At 35.3% G+C, this 21,678-nt stretch overlaps 2 protein-coding genes and 1 long non-coding RNA gene across 3 annotated transcripts in view; 1 reads left to right on the top strand and 2 right to left on the bottom strand.

Moving 5' to 3' along the window:
* Positions 1 to 4,965: 4,965 nt before the first annotated feature.
* pdzk1ip1 (PDZK1 interacting protein 1) lies at positions 4,966 to 6,640 on the top strand. Its single transcript, XM_016282247.1, has 4 exons — positions 4,966 to 5,209; positions 5,365 to 5,479; positions 5,978 to 6,052; positions 6,358 to 6,640. The coding sequence occupies exons 1-4, from the start codon at positions 5,143 to 5,145 to the stop codon at positions 6,428 to 6,430; spliced, it is 330 nt and encodes a 109-aa protein (XP_016137733.1). The 5' UTR covers positions 4,966 to 5,142; the 3' UTR covers positions 6,431 to 6,640.
* Positions 6,641 to 7,700: 1,060 nt separating this feature from the next.
* LOC107592729 (PATJ crumbs cell polarity complex component) overlaps positions 7,701 to 21,678 on the bottom strand; it is a 138,128-nt gene continuing 124,150 nt past the window's right edge. The window contains exons 40-46 of the mRNA XM_016282281.1: positions 14,094 to 14,180; positions 13,679 to 13,802; positions 12,330 to 12,367; positions 12,115 to 12,237; positions 11,820 to 11,924; positions 8,626 to 8,684; positions 7,701 to 7,791 (exon numbers count right to left, since the gene is read on the bottom strand). Coding sequence (XP_016137767.1) covers positions 7,701 to 7,791; positions 8,626 to 8,684; positions 11,820 to 11,924; positions 12,115 to 12,237; positions 12,330 to 12,367; positions 13,679 to 13,802; positions 14,094 to 14,180 — 627 coding nt within the window. The remainder of the gene's footprint in view (positions 7,792 to 8,625; positions 8,685 to 11,819; positions 11,925 to 12,114; positions 12,238 to 12,329; positions 12,368 to 13,678; positions 13,803 to 14,093; positions 14,181 to 21,678) is intronic.
* On the bottom strand, positions 20,511 to 21,143 carry LOC107592698 (uncharacterized). Its single transcript, XR_001610013.1, has 3 exons — positions 21,073 to 21,143; positions 20,685 to 20,811; positions 20,511 to 20,589 (listed from the first exon to the last, which is right to left on the bottom strand). It is a non-coding gene; the product is annotated as an uncharacterized lncRNA (long non-coding RNA).

The following is a 21,678-nucleotide window of genomic DNA, read 5'->3' as shown; positions in this document are numbered from 1 at the left end:
TTGAAGCAAGAAAAGGAATAGTTCCCCCCCCCCCCCCAAAATGTCAATTTTGGCATCATTTACTCACTCTCGTGTCACTCCAAATGTGCGTTTCTATCTTCGGTGGAACCTAGAAGAAAACATTTTGAAGAACCGTACAATGACTGTACGGATGACTTGTATTGTTCTTCACAAGATTTAAAGTTTGAAGTGACATGAGGGTGAGCCCCGGCTTTGGCTTTGTGCAAAGTCTTTGAGACAAATGTGTACATACTGGGAATTGTAATGAGTTATGACTTTTAAGTATTACGAGCATCAATGGCAATAGCAACAAAATGCTATTTGGAAAAAACGCCATTTTGTAAATGGTTTTTTGGTATTATGTTTCGAATCCCACACGCATACAAGAAAAATGGTGGAGGAGGTACAAGAACATGTACATAGACCGGGATAATGTCGTGTGTCTGTAACGATGTTCCTTTAGACTGGTTCTTTTGCATTGTGATCATGGTACACCATTAATTCACATCTCCATTTCACCTTCATTCATTCATTCATTCGTTTGTTTCTTTGGCTCAAACACCCCTCCAACCCGACCATCTTGCAATGACGCATTCATGGAGTAACGTTCTGTCACTTTATTTGACTTGTATGAACTTGATCTGCTTTTTAGCAGAGGATTGAGTAACCAGTCTTGGTACCTTTAAGTCTTTTATTGGGTATTAAATGAGCAAGCAAACAAAAAATGGTTATTTTAATGTGATATTTAGTAGAAAGACCTTTGTTGTAAGGTGAGAATCTATCTATGAATATATGCAATGTTATATCACACAAATTTTATATAAAAACCCACAAAAATAAAAAACACAAACCTGAACATGCGTGCTACTCTTCTGAAAAATGCTGAATATAATAGAGGATTTATTGTTAGTGTGGACATTACGTTCATATTGTCAAATGTCTGAATTATAAGACTTTTCTGTTGCCATGACAACTGTAAAGGTAGAGAAGGAAAAAGAATCCAGTGGAGCGTTTTACGAAGTGTCAAAAATCACAGCAGGCAGGGATTAAATAGAAAAAAAAATTGTGCATTGAAGGGACTGAGATATATGAAAAACTGTCAAATCACTCATGCTAGTCGGGACTTAAAGAAAAAAAAAATAAAAATACAATATATTTTTTATGTAAGGAACAAAATGTTAAATCCCTGACATGAAAAATGAACACTGTGGGATGTGATAACAAGAAATACCTTTAACAAGATTTAGATTCAACCATATACTGCAGGCACTTAACACGACAAAAACATAGATATGCCCTGCCCTAATCTTATTTTAAGATTTTGAGGGTGTGAGGACAGTCAGGGTCATAGCAGGGCATACATGGGTGTCTGAACCCTGGGAATATGATTCTGAAGGGCTGATAAGAATCAAAGCCAATGAAAAAGTCATTGGTCGGCCCCAAGGGGCCCTACAGGGACTGTGAAAAACTGATCCAAGGGCAGTTCCCAGACCAATCACTGATCCACACCCACACCCACACACATGAATGACCTTCCCAAACGCTCTCCATCCTATCAGCTGGAGGACATGAGAAGCATTTCAAGCTACATGTCAAATATCTGCACAGTAACTCCTCTTTTATATCAAGAGGAGCTAGCGTGAAATCACAAATACACAGTTTGTATGAGGATGGACAGTGATTGATAGTATTTCATACAACATTTACAGTATTTTACATTGATAGACCACCTAAAAAAAATTAAAATGGGTTATTATTTACTCACGTTGTTCCCAAATGGGTTTTTTCCCCCACCTGGTTTGATGTCAGTGATGATCGATCATAAGATTAGACACAAAAAGTAAGTTTGAGGCAACGTTGACGACAAAACCGGTGCAAGCCATCTTGACGCACCATACTTGAATTTATGCGAACAAGATTTAAAAGATATGATGAATTTTTTTTAGCAAATTTACATTGTGTGGTTTTAAAAGACGCTGCAATATAACAAAGAGTGAAAAATTTAAGGGGGTCTGAATACTTTCCGTACCCACTGTATGTACAATATGGATACTTTCACACTGAGCTCCAAAAATGACAAAAGTCAACAGAAACGATGCGTAGATTGATTTATTTGTAGTGATATTTAATGAATAACAGATAAATAAATAAATAAATACATACCTTTTTATATGATATATTATTATATAAAATAATATATTATTTTTGGTAAAAAAATTTGACAAAAAAATTTGAACTTGAAAAATTACAAAAATACTACTAAATCACCATAAATGAAATGCTTAGATTTATTTATTTGTAGTGATATTTAATGATCGATAGATAAATAAAAATACATAAAATATTTTTTATATTATATATTATTAGATAAATAATATTTCATTATTTAATATTATATAAGTAATATAAAAAATAAATCACCATAAATAATAAGCAAATATAAATGATAATTATAAAAATACTAAACTTGATTTATTTGTGGTGATTTTTGTCATTTTCGGAGCTCAGTGTTTATATAAATACTGTATGGAAAAGAGCAGCCAATACAATCTAGAAAAATAACTCCTTTTTTTGGAGGTTTGGAATGACATAACGGCGAGTAAGTGATGACAAACTGTCATTTTATTAAGTGTTAAATAAGCTTCATTGTAGCTCTGAATCAAAGTGCACTATTATATTTAACTATTAACATGACCATGTCTCATTTATCTCATTTATTAAGTAAACCACACTCTAAACAATTCCGTTGTGGACTCAACATCAAGTTCTGTGCTGCTCAATTAGAGTTTTATTCATCCACTGAAGATTAGTCAGATCTTCAATCGTATCCGCTTCCCATGAATACTAAAGTCATGTGAAACACAGGCCCATGTGCATCCCACCAGAGATTCAACACACCATCAAAACACTCTAATTTGATTAAGTCCCTTCATTCATCTCAAATGCCAATGCTCTCGCTCTTGAAACGGTGGGCTGGTGGTACGAATTCAATCAAGGATTTTTGACGCCATCTTTTCCCTTTTTAATTAACTGCGGCGTAGTCGCTATCCGCCTTTTTCCCACCAGTGACCCCAAACTGGAGGATACGGAGCTTCAACCTGGATGGATCTCAAAGGAGCCCCATCACAACAGAAAGACATGCTCATCGACTGATAAAGACCACCATTATTCTGAGATAATTAGACAATGGGGGAAGAGTATTCAATTAAAATGCCCCTCCTTCTGGGACAAGGACGTCCCAGTGAACCTCCCAAAGGTCTGGTTCTCAGAGGCAGGATGGGCCAGTGGAAAGAGTCTCCTCTGGGGTCTCTCATGGCTATCTACCACACCATCGGCTGAAGAGGCTCCCTTGGGGAGCGCGCCGGTATTTTACATGAGGTGTTAATGAGTGGGCAGAGCCCTTTTCTAGTTATAAAGCGGTGCTAATTTCCTCTGGGCTGCAAGACGCTCATGTGTCCCTTGAGTCCAGAGGGGCGGATCGTGGTCTTTGTCCAACTCCGCCTCTTTTTCTCTGTTTTGGTCTGTTAATCATTTGCTCTGTCACTCTTTAAGAGCACTCTCTCATGTGCACTCATCTGTTGTTGTTTAATAAGAGAGGACGAAGATGGTCAGCAATGCCCTCAAGTTCAAACAAACGTGTCATTCATCAACTTTATGTTGTTGTAGGTTAGTCAAGTGAGCTAAGGAGAAGTTTACCCAAAAATAAACATTTGCTGAAAATGTACCAACCGTTGGGCCATCCAATCTGTTCTTCATTGGAACAGATTTGGAGAAATTGAGCATTGCATCACTTGCTCACCAATGGATCCTCTGCAGTGAATGGGTGCCGTCAGAACGAGAGTCCAAACAAAAATCCACAAGTAATCCACACAACTCCAGTCCATCGATTAACATCATGTGAAGTGAAATGCTACATGTTTATAAGAAACAAATCCATCATTAATAAATTTGTAACCTCAAACCTTTGCTTCTGGCTAAAATATGAATCCTCCAGTGAAAAAGCAGTGTTGTCTGAATCAGGAGAGAAATATACACAGATTAAGCACTATTTACAAGCAAAAACAGTCCAAAACAGTTATTAACAAATATGGATTTTGAGGTGAGAGGACAACAGGGGATGAATTTTTTCACTGGAGGAAGCGTTTTTATGAATTATGGGCTGGTGTTTTTGCCAGAAGTGACTGTTTATGCCTTAAAGTTAATGCCTTGATGGATTTGATTCCTACAAACATGCAGCTTTTCACTTCACAAAACATTAACTGATGGACTGGAGTGGTGTAAACTACTTTAGGATTATTGTGATGTTTTTATCAGCTGTTTGGACTCTCATTCTGACGGAATCCATTCATTGCAGAGGATCCAATGGTGAGCAAGTTATGTAGCCTAATGCTAACTTCTCCAAATCTGTTTCAATGAAGAAACATCTACATCTTGGATGTGCTGCGGGTCAAGGGCCGAGTCAATTTTCACTAAATGTTCATTTTTGCTCGAACTATTCCTTTAAACCTACAACTTCAAGTTGATGAATGATGAGTTTGCTTGAACTTGAACCCAAAACACGAATCTGCGTCAATTAGCCTATAGTTCTTTTTTTTATTTATTTTTTTTACTCTAGCTAAACTGTAACTTCCACGGCAGCAAAGTGACACTGGTGGGTTTAATGTGTCAAACAGCCATTCAGTGATCTATTACTAATTGAAAACCATGGAATGCTAACCAGACAAATTCCGTTATCGTTGAAATCTAAAGACTCACGGCTTATGCATCGTCTTCACTTAAACCTGTGCGGAGATAGGACTTTCTCCACTGGATTAACAACTCTACCGTCGTCTAACGAACAAAACGAGTATTTATGATAGCAATGAATATTTATAGCTGCTATCAGATATCACTGGGATAACAGTTGAATCAGGTGTAACCAGATTCCACCCGTCACATCTATGTTATTCCTTTGCGATAGCTAAATATCATGCAGTGGGTAAATGATTGACTCGATCTATCCAGACCACTGGGTGTTGTCTTTTCTTCCATGGAAATTCAGATAACCGTTTCCTGGTCAGAGAAAGGATACATGTCTTTACTTGAGCAGTTGTCAATGAGCAGCAAGTCAACAAAGTATTGCGGCTCTGAAGAGGAATAAACATGGGGAAATCAGTCACAGTGCTTCACTGGCTTGTCCTCACGCTGGGACTAGTTGCGGCTCAAGCAGGTAAAGTCTTGACAGATGTTTGGTTTTTGGAGGGAAATCTAGAAATGTGGAAACCAGCATCACTGAGCATATTATAGTAAGACCCAGTGCTCAATTGCAATCGTTTTATATATTTTAACGTACAGTTTTTGTACTATGGCACATGTTTTTTTTAGAGAAAGCAGAGCAAGCTCTGCCAAACTGGCTTACGGGAATCATTGCCGTTGGTGTGTTCCTCTTTCTGGTCTTTGTCGTCTTCCTTGTAAACAAAGCCTGGTGTGAAACTCCAAGGTAAATATCTGCTTCAATTTCAACACCCTACCAAAAACGGTAGCAATTTTAACATTAAAGGGACACAGTTCAACTAAAAATGAAATATTGTCAACATTTACTCACGCTCTTGTCGTTCCAAACCTGTATGACTTTCTTCTGCACAACACAAAATAATTTTGAAAAACTTAGTCAATGGGTCCAAAAAAAACCAGCATTTTCTCCAAAATATCTTCTTTTTTGTTGTTTCACTTAAGAAAGTCAGTCATAAATGTGAGTAGGCCTATAATATAGGCCTCTCTTTATTAATGAATTAATGAAACTCTCTCTTTAATAATGTAATCCTTAATTTTCTAATCAAAAATAGGCATACATGTCTGAATGATGGTAATTGTAAAGTCTCACAAAACATGTTTACCTAGGCTCTCTTTATATTTCATGCAATACACCTTTTATTTAGCAACTAGTTTCTGAAATCTGGTCTGTGTAAACATTTTAATCTGTCTTTGTTGACTAAAGCAAACCAGAAGCAGTACCCAATGAATACTCCATGACCAATGGATCAACCCATGAAACCAGTCTTGACGCAGTCAGGTAATAATACCTCAATAATACAGCCGTGATAAAGCTCAGAGTGATTCAAGACTATTAAAAGATACACTATCATTAATGATACCACATATGGCCTGAAATCATCTTCAGAATAAACGCCTCATCTGATGCTTTACGCTAAGCATGATGTTCCTGAAATTATTCTCATTGCAACAGATTTAAATGTTTCAAATGTTGAAATGTAAATGTTAAATTCAGTGATTAAAAATGAATGGAAAAGAGTGAATAGGCCTATTCCCTTTTAAATGTATGTATTAATCTCTGGAATCGTGACAATTGTTTTTCAGGAGCAGTGAAAACCCTAAAGCATATGAGAACGTGATTGTTCACCAAACCGAAGAAAAAGTGACCGAGCTGTAATCTCAAGGAAACGTCCACAACCAGCCGAGTCAGCATGCCATGTTAACCTTATTTGTGTTGTAATAAGTAATCATTTTAACAGCTGACAGTGTTTTTTGTTTGTTTTTTATTTGATTATACATTAATTGTAGTTCATTTTAGAGGGCATTTGTTGTTGTAACAATCTCTGAACATTTTAATATAATATCAGACATTCAGTATATCACTTGTTGCGCAAAACTCTTTAAATAATTTTTTTAAAAAATCAATAATAATATTAATAAAATCATATATGCTACTATTCAAAAGTCTTTTGGTTTGGTAGGACTTCTAATGTTTTTGTAGGCTGCATTTATTTGATCAAATACACAGTAATATTGTGAAATATTATTACAATTTAAAATAACTGCGTTCTATTTTAATATATATTTTAAATGTCATTTTTTCCTGTGATGCAAAGCTTAGATTTCCGCAGCCATTATTCCAGTCTTCAGTGCTGTCCAAGAAACATTTATTTTTAATGTTGAAAACAGTTGTTCTGCTTAATATTTTAGTGGAAACATTTTTGATGAATAAAGTTAAAAAGAAAAGCATTTATTTTAAATATAAATATTTTGTAACATTATAAATATCTTACACTTTCCATTAAATGTAATGCATGCTGAACAACGTTATTAATTAATTTTTTTTTTTTTTAAATCTTACCGGTCAGTCACTAATCTTTGAAATGGTAGTGCATGTAAAACCATCACAGAAATGGCTGGTGTGTGTGTTTTTTTGGGCATTAAAACATTTAAATCATGCTTAAAATAAAAAAAAATTCGAAATCAAAAGATGCTTAAAATGAAAATGACTTTATTTTCTGTCACTTCAGATAAATTCTACTTGTCCAAAATAAAGTCACAGACCATAATGACCACTTGTTTGTTTTGCAAATGTTAATAAATCAGCTTTATTTCAGGCTTAGATCTGTATCTAATGTATGCATTTAGCTAAATGGTTTCTTTGGACTTTAAAAACACTACACTGACAGAAAAATGGCAGATATAAAGGTGTTACTACTCGAGTCATTTGAATGGAAGCCACTTTTTGTGGTTCACAGCCCAAATGTAAAGATCTAGCAGAAGGTAGCAGACTGAGGCGTTGCATTTCTTTAAGGAGAAAGGGAAAGACAGGCATAGGAGATACAGGCAATCTTTTTAAAGGGACATAGCGCTGAACAGTTCAGAACATACTGTCCACATGGCACGAAAATTCAAGAGGCATCGTATGATGATGTGCTTACGAAATCCTAGTGGAAGAGACGGTCTGGACGAGGCTTCCACGCACTGTCTACAACCTGGAGAGCCCCGATAGTCTCTGAAGAGCCTGCTACACTTCCTCTAGGAGAGAGACTGACACAGGATATCCTCATATTGTGACACACAGACACACACACAGTGTCAAACTAGGATGTGCTAGACATCTTCATAAAGACAAAAGCAATGCAAAAAAGCCCTAAAAAAGTAAATAAATTACATATTTACACTGAAATGAAAGACGTGCTCAATTGAATTTTTCTTGAAGTATTCACAAAGCTACCCTGCAACGTAAAGAACCTGATTGAAATGATCCTAATATCTAATACTAGCTATACAAAACATCCCAGTACAATCTGATCTGCCCGTTCCAAGGCACATCTGTCATCCCTTATTATTAACGCTTGTCCATTAATTAATCTACATACTACATACAATTCAACTGATTTCTTAAAAATAGGGCGGGTTTGTCAGTAGGTTGTGTACTTGTGCATTTTAATTGAAAAAAGATCAGGGCAACCACATTAGAAGTTATTGTATGTGGACTGAAAGGATAATTACAAACAAATTGTGTGTGTTAGCATGTGTTGTGCATCTGCTACTTAAATTTTTCCTCCTGGTCTTGAGTTACCAGCACTCATTTCATCAAAACAACCTTCTCTAATATTGCCCCATAATTCACCCGTTCACTGTCACCAGTGGAGAGGCTACATGTCCGTGATTAAAACTAAGACAATGTTATGAGTATTTCTCATTGACTTCGACACCAGGTGCACAAACAGTAACAGGGCAGAGTTTAAACGATCGAGTGCAAATCAGGAAGTAAGGGTCGTCACATGTGGTTGCCGCAAGCCCGCCAGCCGCTCCTTCGTTGAATCCGCCAGCTGTTCCTCAATAAAGCCGCCGGCCTCTGCTCACTCTAGCCGTTCCTCACCCACCTGACTGGCTATGGCACTGATGTTGGTGTCGGCAACCACCTGTCAATCACAGACGGACACTGTCAAACATTTAAAGCAAATAAATGACTCGGTCTTGAAAGTGTGTTTTCTTCCATTTAGATGTGTGTGTTTTCACAAATGACAGTCTGCCTGTAGATAACAGGAAACTGCTCTCTATGTTGTGTGTGTTTGGCACTGAAATGTATGCGACCAATCCTTTAATGTTCTTCTTGGTGACTGTTGGCGACCGATCGCTCAGCCGCTGTTCATCAAACCTCTGTCTCCCTCACCAGAATCAAAAATGCCTTTTTCTGTCATGTTTCATTGAAATTTTCCTCTTCCATTAAACTCTGGGCTGGCTATGAGGGCAGTGGCATATTAATTTGCATATTTAATTAACGGCAAAGCAATTAAAAGTAAAATACACAACAATAAACAAAAGCTAATTAATGAATGAGTCAACAACAACGGAGAAACACTCCCAAGTCATCACACTCGCTATCTTCACCTACACCTACTGAGAGAAAGAAAGAAAGAACGAGACAGACAGAAAATAAAAAAAAAGGCTAAGAAAAAAAAGAAAAAAAAGAAAGTGATAAAAGAGAGTGAGAAAAGAAAAATAAAGGCTGAAAAAAGAAAGAGAGAGATAAAAGTGAGAAAAAAAGAGAAATATAAATAAATATCTAAAAACAAAGAGGGACACTGATAAAAAAAGAAAAATGAAAGAGGCTGAAAAAAGAAAAGAGACAAAAGAGTGATAAAAGATAGCGGGGAAACAAGAAAAGAGATAAACAGAAATGAAGAAAAGGATAAAGAAAGAAAAAAGAAGTGTGTTAAAAGAGAATGAGAAAGAAGAAAGGGAAGTAAAGAAAGGAGGAAGACAAGAAATAAAGAAAAAAAAGAAAAAGAAGGGAAAGAAAGGAAAAAATGCTCATATGTTATGTATTTGAGGTCTGATACGTGTGGGATGTGTGGGACCGGAGAGAGAGGGCTAGCATTTGCCATCCAGTCCAATACACTTAAAGAACCTGTTCATACAGCATTTAATCTCTTTTATAAAATGAGATTTTGGCCAAATGTATTTTACAACAGGAAAAGCTGAGCACCCATATAGCCACAACAAACTTTGTAACCTGTTGATGGAAACATAATGCGATGCTGCCGTTTTATTGACGGACAAAATGCATATTTGCACACATCCGCTGGTCAAAAACCCCATAACTGCATTTGAGTTTGACACAAAGGGACTGAGTGATCCTCGTCACCTAGGTAAAATATATTTCTAAAAAAATTATTTGATTTATTAGTGCCAATACACTTATTTTATTAACATGTAATCATATTATATGGTCGCATGGTTCAAGTTTATGCTGTTAATATGCACGTAGCTAGCTAATTTCTTAATCTCATACTCTATACTCTCCACTCTTCGTCACATGTATAAAGGTAGTAAAACATGGTTTTAAGTAATGTTTTAGTAATAAAAAAAAACATTACAGAATCAGATCACTGTGAAATCTTTATATTTTATCATGCATAATGTAATATTCTGTATATACAGTATATATATATATATATATATACATACACACAAACACACACATACATAAATATATATATAGGGGAGAGCTCTGGTACAATTCAAACTTTTCACTGCAACTGTACTTTTCACAATATTTTATACATTTTTCATTGCTGGCCTACTTTAGACCCTCATGAGACCAACATCCCTGGTCTTCCACAGTATCAAGTTTTTGCCTTGATACTTGCATATATTATTATTATTATGGATATTAATAGTGAATAAATCTAAAGCTTTTGAGACTATTATTTTGTGTTATTTAATTTGTCATTAAGATGTGACCAAAATGGGCTTTTTCAGTTTCAGCACATGCCCCTCAAAAGGTCTGTGCACGGTCCTGGTTCATAGAAAATTACATTGTGGCTACTAATCTGTTGCTAGGTTGCTAGTAGTTGCCAGGGCACTGAAATGTAATGCAATTTCTGAATGTTCCAAGCAGTATTTACTATATTGCTATGCCACTGTTAAGGCGTTGGCATGCTGTTGCTAGGGTGTTCTGAGTTCTGATGTTTGCGTTTGTGAAAATGGAAAATATACATACATACACACACACACACACACATATATATATATATATATATATACATACATGCACACACACACACACACATACATATATATATATATATATATATACACACACACACACAAATTAAATTAAAAAAGTGAGAAAGCTACAGATGAAGTGGGAGTTGGTGAGAGATATATACTTCAGTTGGGTGGAACAACTAAACTTCTCAATGCACATTATCACAGGCAGAATGACAAAATATCAAATTGTCTGATTTCTGTGACATGAGTAATAGCATAGGGCATTACATATGTCCAAGTAAACATATAGCAGCCAGAGAGTGAGTGAGGAAGCTTTCTCTATCAGGTCAATTGCTATCATGTCAGAGCAGTAATTTGAAGAAAATCCCACTGAGCAAGTTAATTAAAACAAGTTACGCAACAATATCGCAAGAATGCACTTTACGTTCGAACAATGGACCACGCTTTTGCCGAAATAGTCATGCCTGCATTTGTGTTCTTGCTAAAGTACTGTATGTTTTGGCCCAAAGGTATTTAAAACCCCTTCACATCATGAACGATAACTATAAAGATACATTTTACTGTAATATTAGCATCCACAACAACGTATGATAAGCATGAACTGCAGTTTTGTCATGTGCCACTTTAATAAATGCTTGGACTCTTTAAAGCAAAATGGATTCTGATTGGCTGCCAATGGCTTTATCATTCATCAGCTGAAAAAATCAGTCTGAAAATGATTTCAACAGAATTGTTTCTTTGTGCCGTTATTGTTATAGTTGATATAGTAGAACAAGTTTTAAAACTATATTGTTATCGTTATCATTATAGCCATCGTCCTTGGTGTTAACAGGCCTTTAGCCAGAAATTGGTTGCTTTGTTTGTGTGGTCTACATTATAAGCAGGACATTTTTTAATATAACTCCGATTGTATTCGTTTGAAAGAAGAAAGTCATATACACCTAGGATGGCTTGAGGGTGAGTAAATCATGGGGTAATTTTCATTTTTGGGTGAACTATCCCTTTAACGAACAAAGAGTGTTATTGAGTTTAACGTGTACCTGGAGGACGATGGTGCCGTAAGCATTCTTCAGCATATTTACGACATCCCCATGAGTCAATCCATCCAGAGACTGAGAGTTGATGCTCACAATCCTGTCACCTACCTAAGAGAGGTACATTAAAGGAAAAAAATGACTTGAAATTCATTCACACTGATACAAACCCAATCCCCAGCAGTGCCCTTCACACCCAAACTACTGTATGATGCTTAATCAATAACTCTCGGACTGATTACACAGGACGAAAGTGGAAAATGAGCAACAGAAAGGAACGGGAAAGGCAAGGATGCTGTACTTTGAGGCGATGTGTCCTGGCAGCCACACCGTTAGCCTGGATCATGGCGATGAAGATGGGGATGTCGCCCAGAGGACTACCCTTACCGCCCGCTATACTGACACCCAAAGCATCGGTGGGACCCTGAGAGAGTGAGACAAGGGTGCAGTAAAAATGAAACTATTGAGCACCATAGCTAAACCTATACTGAGCTGTTCAGAGGTAAATGGGCTTACCCGTGTGATCTCCACTGTCCGAACACCTGGCTCTGTTCCTGGAGGGATATATATAAAAAAAAAAAATTAAAAAACAAATTCACACTAACTTTCGATTTACAAACCTTTAAAAGTTTAAAGGGATAGTTTGCCCAAAAACAAATATTCTGTCATTAATTACTCACCGTCATGTAATTCCAAACCCATAAGACCTTCTAGATGCACACATTAAGATATTTTTAATGAAATCCGAGAGCTTTCTGACCCTGCATAGACAGCAACACAACTGACACGTTCAAGGCCCAGAAAGGTAGTTAGGACATCGATAAAATAATCCATGTGACATCTGTGGTTCAACCGTAATATTATGAAGCTACGAGAATACTTTTTGTGCTCAAAGAAAATGAAAATAATAACTTTATTCATCAATTTATTATCTTCCATGTCAGTCTTCACCGGCATTCATGACAGTACCACGACAGTACCTCTCTTTGCAAGCAAGGTGCAGTGCATGTGTGTTCTATATCAGACTCTAACCAGAACATATCAGAACCTAACCCTAAACCAGCAGCATCACACACATATTTGTCGTGGTACTGTTGTGAATGCCGGCAAAGACTGACACTGAAGAGAAGAAATGTTGAATAAAGTCATTATTTCTGTTTTCTTTGCGCGCAAAAAGTATTCTCATAGCTTCATAACATTACGGTTGAACCACGGATGTCACATGGACTATTTTAATGATGCCCTTACTACCTTTTTGGGCCTTGAATGTGGAAGTTGCAATACATTCTAAGCTCTCGGATTTCATCAAGTATATCTTAATTTGTGTACCGAAGATGAACAAAGGTCTTACGGGTTTTAAAGGACATGAGGGTGACATTAATGTCAGAATGTTCATGAACTATCCCTTTAAATGAGTAAACCATGAGATCCCACTTGCTCGATGGGATTAAAAGTGGTAGCTGAAAGTAAAACTTTTGCGAAATTTCTTGAGCAAAAAAGGTCCATTGTCCATTGTGTGATGTATAAAGGACAGCTAACAAAATAAGTCACTTTAAAACCAAGTAGATTTCTGATGGTCAACGTGGCAAATTTGTGCGGCCTACTTAAACCCTGCTAGGGGAAATCTTTCGCCCTTACACGAAATTCCCGATAGCATCGATTTCGAACTAAATAACTGGAAAATATGACAAACAACAGCAAATGTGACTGCAATTTTAATCTAATTCCAACAATAGAAGAAAACAAGCACACTGTTTACAGAGGCACTTTCTAAACACTGCCGCTAGCTGTTGTTGTAAGGCTGATTTATAGCCGTTTTATGGCTGTTTCCTGCTACTTCAGTGCTGATGTGGTGTAAGAAGTACCTGTGCTTTTACTGTTGGGCTCGGTGATGTTTCGGCTGTTGTTGTTGAGGGTTTGAGAGGGGGGCGGAACAACGGCAGGGGGTGTGGGGGTTGGGGCGCTGCTGTTGGCGCTCACATGGCTCATCTAAATGAGAAAGAGTTCGCTGAAGGTGCTATTCCACACATATACGCAAAATGCCATCGCACATGCATACGTCTCGGTTAGTGACAAGTGAGCGCATGCGGACATGTAACCACACACTCCCTTTGCTTTTTCAGGCAGTATGGATGAGTAACACACACAGATGCCCACAGCCGTACACCGCTGGTTCGCCCGTCCGCTAACATGCACTAATGATTGGGTTAGAGATTGGCATGCTGGACCTTCTGGAAATGCCGGGAAAGCCCAATGAGGTGTAGGACACGGGCTACACACCTGACTTCCCTGGGAGGTGCGTCTGGAAGAGATCCAGGAGGCAGCCTTCAGTCGGCCCAGTTCCAACAGCACCTTGCCCCTGGCGCACTGCAGGATCACAGCACACACGTTGACGCACACACAACTTTGGCATTGTGGGCTGTGTCTTCTCGCTCGTATCCTCTCCAACACACTTTCACATACTTTCGAGAACCTTTACACATGTGCAAAGACCTGATGCCACAACATAACACCCTCGCTCTCGTCCAGAGAGCCAAACCCATTGAGCCAAACGACACGGGCTCAGTGCAACCTTATTCAAGTCAACATTTCCCAGAATTCCACCAACTGGCACAATACTGCAGCTTCTTTTTGCCCTGTTCACAACATGAAGGCCTTTTCACATGCCTCCCAAAGAACTGCAGAGAGTGCCATGAATGGACAATTTTCGATTCATTTTCATAAACTATATAATGTATATAATATATTGTAATATGTATAATATATAACAGTGTATTATATAAATATATATATACACATATACATACATATATACACACACACACACAACGTGATGTTTAAGCTAAAATAAAAAAAAATCTAAACATCCTAATAACATGATGGACTTACCTATATATACTGTACATCTTTGTATGTAAATGTATGTGTGTGTTTGTATATTACATAAACAACATTTAGCACAGTTTCAGCTAAAAATCAAACAAACAAACATTCTATTAACTTTTTTTGCGTTATTTGTAACAATTTTATTACTCAATTCAATTTGTTATGAACTTTTTAACGAAATTTCTGGGAGTTAGTGTAGGACGTTACATGAATTTGAATACATCTTAAAACTTACAAAAGGGTTGGGTTGGATATTGTTTAATATCAAATTTTAAGCATATTTTTGGGGACAGCTGATATGCTGATATCTAAACTGACCATAACAAAAACTATGATAAACCAATGTGATGCTACAATGTGAGGCCAAAACCGTTATATGAAGTGTGTTTTAGAGTGAACATGCGTTTGAACTCCATATAAACCAATGAAACAGGTAGGTTAGATAGATACCACATTCAATTTGACAGTACAACTTGTATGCTGACATATCTACCAATCATAGCCCATGCATAAAATTAAATATGATGTCTATACCGGCCATTATGATTATAAGACGTGGAATTCAGTGTTTTTGTCACTTGAGATGAATTATGTGATCCTACATAAAACTTTGGACCCCCCTGAATTCTTCAAGCTCTTTTTAATAGGAATGAACATTGCAAACATTTTTTTAAAAATATAAAATCTTTAAATCATTACTGTAACTGCAGACAAAACAAAATGTTTAAATAAGAAATCCGAAATTGTTTATAAATACCACAGACCTCAACAGCCACTAAATACACAACCAAACAGCGACACCTAGTGGCAGCATGTTGCAACTGCTGCTCCAACTAACTCCAGTCTTGTAATTTAGTTTATGTAAACTGGGCTTTGGGTTTTAGGATTGAGGTGGAGCTCACCTTGAGAATGGCAGCGACGGTCTCCTGTGAGGCCTGTCTCATGTCCTCTCCATCCACAGACAGGATCTGATCACCCTGCATCAGTCTGCCGTCCAGATCAGCCGCTCCGCCCTTCACCACATCCGAGATGAACACACCCTTACCATTTCTGAAGAGGGAGAAAAGGAGAACGAGGAAATTGAGTGTCATGTTTGTGTACAACCAAAATAGTTACTGTATTGTGCAGATTGTTTTACTTTTTTTTTATATTATTGTATTGTGCATTCAATTTTATTATTTTATTTTTTAATTATTATTATTTGGTGCATTTTATTTTATTGTATTATTTAAAAATTATTATAGTATTATAGCATAACTTATTATTTATCAAAACTATTACTGTGTAAAACTACTAATATTATTTTTGTTTTTATTTTATTCTATTATTTTTTAAATGATTTTTACTGCATTGCACATTTGATCTTATTTTGAATTAGTGTATTGTGCATTTCATTCTGTATTGAATGATTATTGTACTGTGCATTTTATTGACAAGTCGCTTTGGATAATTGTACTGTGCAATTTGAAAATGCAAGTTGCTTTGAATAAAAGTGTCTGCTAAATGAATACATTTAAATATATTATTTTAAAATATGATATTGTGCATTTTTTAAATGTTAAAATAATGATTATATTTTATTATGCATTGTTTTAATTATTTGAAAAATGCTTTATTGCCAATTAAAACATTACTGAACTGTGCATTTTATTATTATTTTCAACATTACTGTACTCTGCATTTTATTAAGATACTACTTTAAAATTATATTTTATTATGCTTTTTATTTCATGATATTATTTTAAAATGATTACTATTGTATTGTGCATTTTATTTATCTTTTCATTTTAAAATGATTATTGTTTTTTCCATTCTTTCCCTTTTCTCCTCATAAGGAAAACAAGCTTGCACTCACCTCTTCCCAACGATGCTCAGGCCCAGCCCGCGTCCGCTTCTCTTCTGAAGTTCAACACGGAACATGTCGAGGTTCTCCTCGTCCCTGTATTGCGCCTCGTCGCGCAGGACCGTCAACCTCACTTTGGCCGGTGTTTGCCGTAGAGCAGCTATGGCATCTTCATGAGCCACGCTCCGCAGATCTACTCCATTCACCTGCAGGGGACGCCAGAGAACACAGTCTCCTTACACATTTACCAATAATACAATTATGCAAAATTAACGCTATAGAGAATTACTTAAAAAATATATATATAATAAAAAAAACAATAAAAATGACAAAATTACTAAAAAGTCAACTGAAATAAAAAAAGAAATATGAAAATATAAAAATAAAAGCTAATTCATAATGACGAAATAAATACAGCACATAGCAAAAGCTTATGCTGACACTACTCTATGTCCAGAAGATGGCACTATTGTCAAAGTTAAATACAGAGGAGCACTGTTCAGATCTAAAATAATTCACAATAATGCCGTCAAATTTCCATTTTGCTTAAGGCAGACCAGCTGTCAGTGACATTACAGAGGTGTCCCGCTCTACAACCTTACAACACACTCTCTCATACACACAAACAGACCTCGAGAATCTGATCTCCGGCCCAGACACGACCGTCCCGCGCTGCCGCCCCCTCCTCATACACTTCATGAATCACTATGGCATCCTGAAAAGAGGAGAAATATGTGTGAAGAGGAGAAATATGGCAAAAAAAGAGAAAGAAACTATAAATTCCTATCACTTGTTTCTTAAAGGAACAGCTCCCCTACAAATTCTGTCATCATTTACTCAGCCTTACATTGTTTCAAATGCGTATGAAACAGAACAACTACAATGAACAGAAATTGAAGCTTCAAAGCTTCATAAAGGAGACAAAAGTAATACGAATTGACTCTTTAGCCATCTTTCAAGTCTTCTGAAATCATACCATAGATTTGTGTGAAAAACATTAAAAGTTAAAATTAATTTATCAGTGATTAATATTAAAATGAGCTTATTTTCCATTTTAGTTTAAGATTTAGTACATTTTGTTAGTGCTTGTCATTTTTTCTTTTCCATTTCTACACAGCTATTTATTTTTATTTCAGTTTTAGTTTTAGTAATTTAAATACTTCTATCATTTTTAGTGTTTTAGTACTTTAACCTAAATTATATTTAGTTGCCAAGGCAAAATCCTTGATAAAGATTTTCATGTAATATTTAAATTTTATAGTATTTCAGCTGTATTTTAATTACTGAAAACGATTTTTAATAGTTTTAATTTTAGTTGACAATATCAACAATGGTCATAATGCACTGAAAATCTTGACATTTTCTACTTTTGTGAATCAATCATTCTTTTCAATCGGATCTTTTTAATGAATCTCTCTCGGTTCACAAAAATTGAACGATTTGTTTACGAATTAAACTGATCAGGTTCTTGAGTTCAACTCACCGACTTCATTCGGTTAAGAGCTCACAGGAGGAAAAGATTATCACCGAATAACTGATAACAAAAATAGTCAGTCTGTTCCTCGTACAAAGCCTTTGTAACACAAGTAATATAGTGCATGTGTCATACGGATCAATTTTATACTTTTATTTGCATCCTTTATTGAAGCTTGAAAGCTTTAGTCACTATTATTTGTAACTGAATGGAAAAGAGTAACCTGCACATTTTCTGAAATATCTTCTTTTGTGTTCCACAGAAACGATATGTCGTACTGATTTGGAGCGACATGAGGATGCATAATTTCTGCTCCCCTTCACCTTTAAAATCCTTTTTTATAAAAACACACACGAAACATTTTTTTTCTGCTGAAAACCTGTGGAGCCCGAGGGCTGGTTTTGTTGACTCATGGAAGCCTTTGACAGCTAAACTAGCCCACAGAGCTGGAGCGCTGCAGAATTATGATGGCGAGGTGGGAGTACACTGATAAAAACCTGAGGCGATGCTCGTGTCTGCAGTCGGGCAGAGAAAGTCAGGGCAGACAAAAAGCTCCTGCTGTGACCTGACTGTTCCGATGCAGCCCTGCGGCACACTAGAAAGAATGAGCCCTGTCACTTTTATCTAGCTATTTTTTAAGATAAGAAAGCATCCTGGGTGTGTACGCTACCAAATCTAGGTAAAATAAGCAATCAACAACAATAAATGTGCTATTGACTGAATCTGACATTAAAATGACTCATTCATGCATGTTTCAATTAAAGGAGCTGTATGTGCTAACTAACACTTAAATCACTGATTTACAAAACTGAAATCATAAAACAGAAAAAAATACAAAAGACATAATACAAAAAAAATACAACAGAAAAAAACAAAAGACAAAACTAAACACAAAAACAAAAAGCCGAAAGATGAAAACTATATAGACATTTTTTTTGAAAAATACAAATAAAATACAAAATATAAACATATAATATATAAAAATATATAATAATAATATAATATATAAAAAAGCAAAAATTAAAACAAACACAAAAGACAAATCAAAAACTAAAAAGAAAAACAAAACAGAAAGAAAAAACTAAACACATACAAGACAAAAAAAACCTACAAATTAAAATAACAAAACTGAACAAAAAACATAAAAAAAACAATCAATAAAAAACCTAGCAAAAATTTAAACAAATACAAAAGAATAACAAAACAAAAAACTAAATAAAAAACAAGACAGAAAAAAACTGAACAGAAAAAAAAACAAATACAAAAGACAAAAGAACAAAAAAACGAAAACAAAAAAGGCAAAATTGCAAAAAAACTAAGACAAAATAAAAAAACTAAACAAAAAAATATAGTAAAATTAAAACAAATACAAAAGGCAAGGCAAAACAAAACAGAAAACAACAACAACAAAACAAAACAAATAAACAATACAGAAAAATAATAGCGAAAAACAAACAAAAACAATAAAAAAAAAAAGCAAAACCATACAAAATAAAGCAAAGCACATTTTATTTCTGGTATCATACCAGCTGCGTATCTTTGCCGCCGAAAATACAAAAGACATAATACAAAAAAAATACAACAGAAAAAAACAAAAGACAAAACTAAACACAAAAACAAAAAGCCGAAAGATGAAAACTATATAGACATTTTTTTTGAAAAATACAAATAAAATACAAAATATAAACATATAATATATAAAAATATATAATAATAATATAATATATAAAAAAGCAAAAATTAAAACAAACACAAAAGACAAATCAAAAACTAAAAAGAAAAACAAAACAGAAAGAAAAAACTAAACACATACAAGACAAAAAAAACCTACAAATTAAAATAACAAAACTGAACAAAAAACATAAAAAAAACAATCAATAAAAAACCTAGCAAAAATTTAAACAAATACAAAAGAATAACAAAACAAAAAACTAAATAAAAAACAAGACAGAAAAAAACTGAACAGAAAAAAAAACAAATACAAAAGACAAAAGAACAAAAAAACGAAAACAAAAAAGGCAAAATTGCAAAAAAACTAAGACAAAATAAAAAAACTAAACAAAAAAATATAGTAAAATTAAAACAAATACAAAAGGCAAGGCAAAACAAAACAGAAAAAACAGAAAACAACAACAACAAAACAAAACAAATAAACAATACAGAAAAATAATAGCGAAAAACAAACAAAAATAATAAAAAAAAAAAAGCAAAACCGGACAAAATAAAGCAAAGCACATTTTATTTCTGGTATCATACCAGCTGCGTATCTTTGCCGCCGACTATACTGAGACCTAGTCCAGACCGGCCTTTAGAAATCTCAATAACAGTCTCTTGTCCTGGAACTATGGGACACGTAGCAGGGTCTGAAACACACAGAGAGAGATAAAGATGATGCAAGTCCTTCATGTTCTGTGTTTTTAAAAACACTCAGAGTGAAAAGAAAATGAATTCCTCTTGGAAAAAACAACAGCTGTCAGTGTTCAAAGAGGCAGAGGCAAATCCACATGGCAGCGCTGTGTTGTTTTCATTTCAGTCTTGATTAAACATGCATTTGGGCACCACAGATCGCAGCGCTACATCAAAAAAAAAAAGTCCATATAAACATGAAAATTAATGTAACAACGTAAAAGTGTTTTAAACTAAATCTGGGACACTGAGCGTGTTTCACCTTTGCTGCAGTACTCGAAGTCAGGGTTGGTGCCAGAGACTGGCACGGATGATCCCGAGGACGTGACCTCCAAAGAACTGGCTGACGGCCTGGTGGAATTCCTCTGGATATTTGGAAGACTGGTGATCTGGAGACGATCCAGGACAAGGGCGAGTTTGCAGGAGAGACACAGAGGTTAGACTGTTTACTAACGGCTGCCATGTTTTGTCTAGGCAGAGCTTTCATGTTTTGGCACCTGTTTAATTGAGTAAAAATCTCATTCAACTCACATGCAACTCAAAGTTAAAAGGAACTCAAAATGAATGCATTAATGATGACTAAGAAAGTTAAATGTGTTGCAAATGGTGTTTTGTGTAGCACAAACATATACTTTATTGAACAAACACACCTGCTCCACAAGAGGCTTTGGTGACTGTTCGCTTGGAGACTCCAATATCTTCTCTGAGGATTTCAGCTTCTGAGAAGATTAATAGACCGTAATTAGTTCTATCACTCAGTATAACAGACTACACAACCCAAATTTAATGGAGCAATTATGAAACTAACATTCATGGCACTTTTTGATTCATGAGTAAAACGGTAAGGATAGGAATGCATTACTAGTGATGTGATAAATGTTTTAAACATTTTTTAAAAATTTCCATAAATACATTGGCTGCATTAAAAATCTGGTATTCAAAATTTTAAAGCTGAAAATAAAAAAGATTTAGGATTTTTTAAAAAAGTTATGTAAAAAAAGAAGGAAAAATATATAATATAAATAACACATTTATAAATATATGGGTATTTTATATATCTATTTATTAATAATAGGTATACAGGTGCATCTCAATAAATTAGAATGTTGTGGAAAATTCATTTATTTCAGTAATTCAACTCAAATTGTGAAACTCGTGTATTAAATAAATTCAATGCACACAGACTGAAATAGTTTAAGTCTTTGGTTCTTTTAATTGTGATGATTTTGGCTCACATTTAACAAAAACCCACCAAT

This window comes from Sinocyclocheilus grahami, unplaced genomic scaffold, assembly GCF_001515645.1.
Source record: "Sinocyclocheilus grahami isolate Dianchi unplaced genomic scaffold, SAMN03320097.WGS_v1.1 scaffold157.1, whole genome shotgun sequence".
NCBI lineage: Eukaryota > Metazoa > Chordata > Actinopteri > Cypriniformes > Cyprinidae > Sinocyclocheilus > Sinocyclocheilus grahami.
Note: the sequence above shows the minus strand (reverse complement) of the source record. Positions and strands in the feature narration are given on the sequence as shown.

Coding starts and splice junctions, on each gene's coding strand:
- pdzk1ip1 (XM_016282247.1), top strand. CDS start 5,143: ATGGGGAAATCAGTCACAGTGCTTCACTGGCTTGTCCTCACGCTGGGA. Junction 5,210..5,364: donor ACTAGTTGCGGCTCAAGCAG/GTAAAGTCTTGA, acceptor TGTTTTTTTTAG/AGAAAGCAGAGCAAGCTCTG. Junction 5,480..5,977: donor GCCTGGTGTGAAACTCCAAG/GTAAATATCTGC, acceptor TGTTGACTAAAG/CAAACCAGAAGCAGTACCCA.